The sequence below is a fragment of the Bremia lactucae genome, linkage group LG8, assembly GCF_004359215.1.
Source record: "Bremia lactucae strain SF5 linkage group LG8, whole genome shotgun sequence".
Lineage (NCBI taxonomy): Eukaryota > Oomycota > Peronosporomycetes > Peronosporales > Peronosporaceae > Bremia > Bremia lactucae.
The window spans coordinates 4,035,781-4,043,971 of NC_090617.1; the positions used below are offsets into that span (position 1 = coordinate 4,035,781).

Here is an 8,191-nt window from a genome sequence, read left to right on the forward strand (position 1 = left end):
TTTAAATTGTACTCATTCCAATTGCCCGACTCGAAGAGCCAGAGCATTGTTATTTATTGTCACTACCTCCCTGTATCAGGATTGGGTAATTTACGCGCCTGCTGCCTTCCTTGGATGTGGTAGCCGTTTCTAAGGCTCCCTCTCCGGAATCAAACCCTAATTCCCCGTTACCCGTTAACGCCATGGTAGGCCCATATCCTACCATCCAAAGCTGATAGGGCAGAAACTCAATCGATCTATCGCGCAAAAGCACGATCCGCACAGTTATTAAGACTCAACACAATACCGGCTTATAGCAGGATCGGTTTTCAATCTAATAAATGCTACCCGTCCCTTGTGTAGTTGGGTATTAATGCATGTATTAGCTCTAGAATTACTACGGTTATCCAAGTAGTAAGGTACTATCGAGTGGACTATAACTGATATAATGAGCCATTCGCAGTTTCACAGTACAAAATTGTTTATACTTAGACATGCATGGCTTAATCTTTGAGACAAGCGTATGACTACTGGCAGGATCAACCAGGTTTATATCTTCAATACGTAAGATGACGACAAGTCGCCCCTAGCACATAATATTAACATAGAGTCAAGCCACAAATAGCTACGAACCGTCGAAATATTCAACAGACACAAAGCCACTCGTTACCTTTCTCCAAGTCATTATTAATTAGCTCGTCCTCGGCAAAAAACTACAACTCAATGAGAAGCTGCAAATAATTGTTAACAGCCAAAGAACTTGGTAGTCGCAAATTACCCGCTGCCTTTCATAGCGTCTATTGTAGATTGCAATCAAAAAAAGCTGTAAGCAGTTGTTAACAACCGAATCATTCGAATGTTATTAATTATCCGCTACTAATATCACAGTTTATATTAAATTAACAACGGAGAAGGGCTGCTTCCTATCTTAAACTCCTGAAAACAAGAGTCGCAAACAAGTAGCTACCTTTCTCTATGCCAATCTTTAAATAACAACTGAGAAACGCTGCACCTTATTCTTAACTCCAGAAAACGGGAGTCGCAAACAAGTCGCTGTATTTCTCTACGTTGATCCTTAAATAACAAATGAGAAGGCTGCTTTATATTCTTAACTTCAGAAGTCGCAAATAAGTTGCCACCTTACTCATTACCGCTTTCTAAATAACAACGGAGGGAGGCTTATTTTTGACTCCAGAACTACTGCAGTCGCAAACAAGTCACTACCATCCTCGTTACCGCTTTCGAAATAACAACTCAGAATAAATGTTTCTTACTTTTAACTACAGATATTTTGCAGTCGCAAACAAGTCACTATCTTTCTTAACGCAGTCATTAAAAAAACAGCAGAGGTAGGCCGTTTCTTATTCTTGACTCCAGAAGGCCGTTTATTATTTAAATAATCACTACCATTCCTAACGTCGCTATTCAGGAAACAACTGAGAAAAGCAATTTCTTATCATAACTTCAGAAATCCGAAGTCTAAACAAGTCACTGCCTTACTCAGTGCCACTATTTAAAAACAACTACGAAAAGTCGTTTCTTATTTTTGACCACAAAATAACTGCAGTAGCAAAAAAATAACTACCATTCCGAACGCCTATTAGAAACAACACAGAAAGAAGTTTCTTATATAACTTCAGAAAATCCGAAGCAAACAAGAAACTACCTTACTCAACGCAACTAATCAAAAACACTAAGAAAAGCCGTTTCTTATTTTTGACTCCAAAACAACTGCAGTCACAACAAGTAACTACCATCCTCAAACGCTTCTAATTAACAACACAGAACGAATGTTTCTTATTATTAATTCAGAACTACTGCGATAGCAAACAAGAAACTATCTTCCTTAACGCAGCTAATCAAAAACAGTAGAGGTAGGCCGTTTCTCACTCTTGACTCCAGAACTACTGCAGTCGCGAACAAGTCACTACCATCCTCAATACCACTTTCTAATTAACAACCCAGAACAAATGTTTCCTATTATTGATTCCAGTTCAAACGCAGCCGCAAACAAGTAACTATCTTTCTTTACGAAGCTAATCAAAAAAGCAATAGAGGTAGGCCGTTTCTCACTCTTGACTCCAGAACTACTGCAGTCGCGAAAAAGTCACTACCATCCTTAATACCGCTTTCAAACTAACAACTCAGAATGAATGTTTCTTAATATTAATTACAGTACTACCGCACCCGCAAACAAGTAACTATGTTTCTTAACGCAGCTAATAAAAAAGGCAGTAGTGGTAGGCCGTTTCTTATTATTGACTCCAGAACTACTGCAGTCGTGAACAAGTCACTACCATTCTCTATACCACTTCCTAATTAACAACTCAGAACGAATGTTTCTTTTTATTAATTCCAGAACTACTATCTTTCTTAACGCAGCTAATACAAAAACAGCTGAGGTTGGCCGTTTCTTAATTTTGACTCCAGAACAACTGCAGTCGTGAATAGGTTACTGCCATCCTATATACCACTTCCTAAATGACAGATCAGAACGAATGTTTCTTTTTATTTATTCGAGAACTACTATCTTTCTTAACGCAGCTAATAAAAAACAGCAGAGGTAGGCCGTTTCTTTATTTTGACTCCTGATTTACTGCAGTCGCGAGCAAGTGACTACTATTCTCAATACCGCTTTCAAATTAACAACTCAGAACGAATGTTTCTTATAATTAATTCCAGCACTTTCGCAGCCGCAAACAAAAAATTGTAAACGTTCCTACCTTTAAGCGTCGTAATTCTATCACAAATCCTAAACTTTGCAAGGATAAAGTTTAGGATTTGTGATAGAATTACGACGCTTAAAGGTAGGATCCTTAACGCAGCTAATCAAAAAGGAAGCAGAGGTAGGTCGTTTCTCGTTTTTTGACTCCATAACAACTGCAGTCGCGAAAAAGTCACTACCATCCTCAATACCGCTTTCAAATTAACAATTCAGAATGAATGTTTCTTAATATTAATTTCAGTATTACCGCAGCCGCAAACAAGTAACTATGTTTCTTAACGCAGCTAGTAAAAAAGGCAGTAGAGGTAGGCCGTTTCTTATTTTTGACTCCATAACAACTGCAGTCGCGAACAAGTTACTACTATTCTCAATACCGCTTTCAAATTAAAAACTAGTACTTCCGCAGCCGCAAGCAAGTAATTATCTTTCTTAACGCAGCTAATCAAAAAGTAAGTAGAGACAGGCCGTTTCTTTTTTTTTGACTTCAGAACTACTTCAGACGCGAACGAGTCACTACCATCCTCAATACCGCTTTCGAATTAACAACTCAGAATGAATGTTTATTATTAATTCCAGTACTTCCGCAGCCGCAAACAAGTAAATATCTTTCTGATTACACAGCGTGTAGTAATAGTCTACCATAGTATAGTTCCTGCATTTCCCATACAATAGTCTTTTTAATATGAAATATAAACGAAATAAGAATAAAAAAAATGTTTTATCTTTTCATAAATTACGTTGTAAACAATTTCTCATTCGCATAAATACTGTATTTTACACATTAAGTATGATTTAAGTGGAAATGCGTCATTTATCGCTATATTACGTCAAAATAGGGCTATTTTTCGTACATTTTCGCCCTGCTTTGTAAGGCTTTTGTAAGCTCACCCGTATAACTTTCCATCGACATGGGTGGTACTAAAACACGTTAGAAATGCTAAGGTAGTTCGCTCGACGCTTTGTGGTTGCTGAGAAAGATTGTTTAAGTGGTAAATTCTGCATTTCAACAAAAATTTGGTGGCGTAAAATAAGAAATTTAAAATCTCGCCTGCAGACAGTAATTTTGACTTTCTTGTAAGCAAGGTATCTGAATAAAAGGTGTATTTTAATACGTTCTACAATAATGCATCGAGTGTCCGACGCCCAGTTTAGTGTTTTCGCGGAGATAAATTCCTATATATTACGAAAATTATCATTAATGCCGTATTTTTTTTACTTTCTTGTATGCAAGGCATTGATGTGAAATCTTGTATTTTGATGCATTCTACAACAATGTATAGCGAGGTCGGATCGCAGTTCGGCGTTTTCGCGATGTTATAAGCCGATAATTGACAAAATGTGTCGGCGATTCGGTGAAATGGAACCAAATTTCGCACATGTTCGTACCGCTTCGTGAGGCTTTTGTAGGGTCACCCGAAGTTTCCCTCGACTTAGGTGGTACTAAACCACGTTAGGAATGCTAAGGTAGTTTGCTCAACCCCTTGTGGTTGCTGATATATATTGAGTTGAGTGGTGAATTTTTGCATTTTCGGCCGATTTTGGCCGGCCTTCACAATATAAAATGGGATTTGTCGTGTGTAGGCCGTATTTTTGACATTCTTGTAGACAATGTATCTTCGATAAAGGTGTATTTTGATTTGCGTTCTAAAACAATGGTTCCTCTTAAATTCCTTAACTCATTTTGCGTATTCAAATTCCCATACAAACAGTACGTATTTAATCTCCACAATAATTTTGCCTGTTTAAATTCCAGTACTAATTGTGTCTATTTAAATTTATCCTGTTGAAATCTCCATACTAATTTTGCCTATTTAAATTTCCATACTAATGTTGCCTGTTAAAATCTCCATACAAATTTGTGAATTTAATTTCCGATACTAATTTTGCCTGTTTGAATTGCCAAGCCGTGAGGCCTGTGCCTTGGAGGTTAACGGCAGCAGCTTAAGTCACGGGTCGCTCCATGGATGGTTCGAAGAAGGGCAGAAATTTTGACCAGAGTTTGCGGAAATACGGGCAGTCCCAAAATAAATGGTATGGCGTTTCGCTGACTGGACAACCACGGACACAAAGAACATGAATGGGGCGCCGACCATACTTGCTCGGGTGTTGAGGGCGTTGTATTGGAGCCGGAACTTAAGGTCACCTAAGATAGGGAGAACGTCACGATCTAGCGCTTGTTCCCGTCTCCAAATGCCTGCCAAATTGGGTTCCGAAGGGACTTTGAGAGCAGTGTGAGGCATGATTGGAATGGGAGGAGGCGTGTATAGTGAACGATGGAAATCACTATTTTGCATGGCTGTGACGGGTAGTCCCCGAAAGCGCCAACCGTGAAGAGCTGAGGTAATCGAGGGGGTGGCAAAGGACCGAAAATTACAGGAGCAGAGAGGTCGGTCGACTGGGCGATCTTGGTGACGAAATGGGAGACCGCGAGCGTTCGATGCCGAGGTGATGAGAACATTGTATGGGATCGGATAGATCGACAAATTGTTAGAGAGGAAAGAGTGCCATGACGGTCAACAAAGTTCCGAAGGCGGATATAGCCCAAATCCCGGAAGGTGTGACATAGCTGCGAAGATTGAGCCAATCTCCGTCGCAAGATACCGACCCGGAAGAGATAGTTGTTCCAAATCGGTGCATCCGTGAGGTGAGTCGAAAGGATAGTCGTGTTGCATGATGATTCTCGGAGACGTTGTCAGGCCTGGAGAGCTCCGTACCAGAACGAGCCGAGGACTGCCCAGGATCGTGGTGGGAGAGAGCACGTCGGCATGATGGCGTATAGGACGTCGAAGACAAGGCTATTGCATTGCTCATCAGCCAAGCTGCAGCTTCAAACCAGAACGGCAGAGACATGTGACAGTTTGCGAACCTCACGATGTCACGGCTGGAGCAGTGGTGCATGGCGGACGAGAACACCGAAACTGAGGGGAGACCGAGACCCTTGTTGGTCGTGGACCACGTTATCCATTTGAAATCATCGGGGCACGGGCATGTCCCATGGTGTCAAGAGGAAGGTTGAATAGGAAAACCTTGATCAGCCTGTCGACGAGCTTGGCGAAGTCTGGTCTCACCGGCGTCACCGCTGCGGCGTACCAGAGAAGCGGCAGGATAAAAGTCATCACGATAAATGCGTGACCATGGATAGTGCGAGTCCGATATCTCCAGAGAACGCAACGGGCAACTTTTTTGGGAGCAATGGATCAAGGCGGTGGGATAGCGTCATCGTGGGACTCTGGGAGATACCGAGGAGACTGGCCGTGCCAGAATTTGGAGTGCAACTGAAACCAGCCATTTGGAGGGTGGACCGGTCTGTGGGGTTAAAGACTGAAATGGAAGCACCACCGTCTTGTCCAGGTTAAGACGAGTCCCGCGGCGTTGGCGTAGTCATTCACCGCACCGACGAAGGTTGGAGTCGACCGTAAGTCTCGTAGAAGACCGGTGCAATTGTCCGCGAATGCAAGAAGATGGTGGGGGCAGACTCACCGGGAATTGTAACACCTAAGTGTCCGGTGGTGGCTCTGAAGAAATTCAGCATTGGTTCGATGAAGAGGATGAAGAGTGCAGGGAGAGAGGGTTCCCTTGCTGGACACCGCATTCGAGTTCGAAGTTTGCGCTCTTTAACCCGTTGACTATGACGCTCACGAGTGTGCCGTGGAAGAATGTGCGGACTGACCCGCGGAAGTTCGCCCCAAACCCGATGTGACGGAGGACATGGTCAAGAGCTGTCCAGAGAACGCTGTCAAAGGCCTTTGCAAAGTCTAGCAGGACTGCCCCTGCCGCGGGTAGCCGAAGTGTATTTCAGGCCGCCTGAAGGTCCTGAAACCGCAGGAGGGCATTTCGAATTGAGCGGCCAGGGACGAATCCAGTTTGGTCGACGTGAACTATTTTGGGTAGTGCAGTGCCAATGCGTACAGCAAGGATCTTTGGACCGAATTTTGCGTCGTGATGTAGCAGCGTGATAGGCCGGTAGTTCTTTAAGCCAAATTAGACAACTTTTGTATAGGAAATTAAAAAGAAATTAGTATTATATATGAAATACATAAGTGTGAGATAGAATATTACATGTACATGTTAATGTTAATGTATTGCATGTGAGCTAGGTAAAGAAGCGTGGCAGAATCGAAAGATTCTAAGTGTCATTGCTACTAAAACCGAGCCAAATTTGACCATTTTGGTATGGGCATTTGAAAAGGGTATTTGTATTAATAAAACGCATAAGGATAGAATATGTGTATTGGTATATATGTGTTATGTATAGGAGTGAGCTGAGTGAGAAGGCATGATAAAAGATTCTAAGATTCTAAGTACCATTGCTGTTAAAATCCGAGCGAAATTCGACAGCTCCAGCATAGGAAATTAAATAGAGACATTTGTATTATAAATGAAATTCATAAGCATGAGATATATCAATACATGTTAATGTTTGGCGTGTGAGCTAGGTATAGAAGCGTGGCAAAATCGAAAGATTCTAAGCGCCATAGCTAAAAAAGTCGAGCCAAATTATACAACTTTAGTATAGGAAATTAATATTGAGGCATTAGAATTATATATAAAATACATAAGCATGAGGTAGAGTAATACATGTAAATGTTATTGTATTGCATGTGAGCTAGGCAAAGAAGTGTGGCAGAATCGAAAAATTCTAAGGGCTATTGCTATTAATAGTCGAGCCAAATTTGATCATTTTAGTATGGGAATAAATAGAGACATTACTATTATAAATGAAAAACATAAGCATGAGATAGAATAATACATGTACATGTTAATGTATTGCATGTGAGCTAGACAAAGAAGCGTGGCAGAATCGAAAGATTCTAAGTGCCATTGCTATTAAAAGTCGAGCCAAATTAGACCATTTTAGGATAGGATATTTAATAGAGACATTTGTATTATAAATGAGATACATAAACATGAGATAGAATAATACATGTACATGTTTATGTATTGCGTTTGAGCTTGGCATAGAAGCTTAGCAGAATCGAAAGATTTTAAGCGCCATTGCCAAATTTGACCATTTTAGTATGGATTTTAAGGAGGATACGTTTGTACATACAATATATAAACGTAAGCATAGGATATATATATGTACGTTTATTGTATAGGAGTGAGCTGGGTGAAAGGGCATGGTTTAGAACTGAAAGATTCTAAGTGCCATTGCAATAAAAAACCGAGCCAAATTCGACCACTTTATTAGTATAGGAATTTCAAGAGGCGACATTAGAAATTTAAAAAGGCGGTATTAGTACAGACATTAAACATGCGATATTAGAACAGGAATTATACAGACGACATTAGTATAGGAGTGTAAACAGGCGACATTAGTATAGGAATTTAAGCAGAGGATATTAGTATAGGAATTAAAACAGGCGTCATTAGTGTCTATGCCGCATGACGCCAAAGCGTAGTACAGCATGTTAACATAAAATTATAGTGTACGTAAGCTAGGTGAAGAGTATGACTGAGGTAAAGAAGTTAATGGCTGTTGTAACC

At 40.7% G+C, this 8,191-nt stretch overlaps 2 protein-coding genes across 2 annotated transcripts; one reads left to right on the plus strand and one right to left on the minus strand.

The window, feature by feature from the left end:
• Positions 1 to 4,650: 4,650 nt before the first annotated feature.
• On the minus strand, positions 4,651 to 5,162 carry CCR75_001707 (uncharacterized protein; the record flags this gene model as incomplete). The annotated part of the gene is made up of 2 exons (XM_067959808.1): positions 4,651 to 5,039; positions 5,069 to 5,162. 2 exons carry the CDS (start codon positions 5,160 to 5,162, stop codon positions 4,651 to 4,653), a joined length of 483 nt encoding a protein of 160 aa, XP_067815635.1.
• A 676-nt stretch (positions 5,163 to 5,838) lies between these two features.
• On the plus strand, positions 5,839 to 6,060 carry CCR75_001708 (uncharacterized protein; the record flags this gene model as incomplete). The annotated part of the gene is made up of 1 exon (XM_067959809.1): positions 5,839 to 6,060. One exon carries the CDS (start codon positions 5,839 to 5,841, stop codon positions 6,058 to 6,060), a length of 222 nt encoding a protein of 73 aa, XP_067815630.1.
• Positions 6,061 to 8,191: the final 2,131 nt, after the last annotated feature.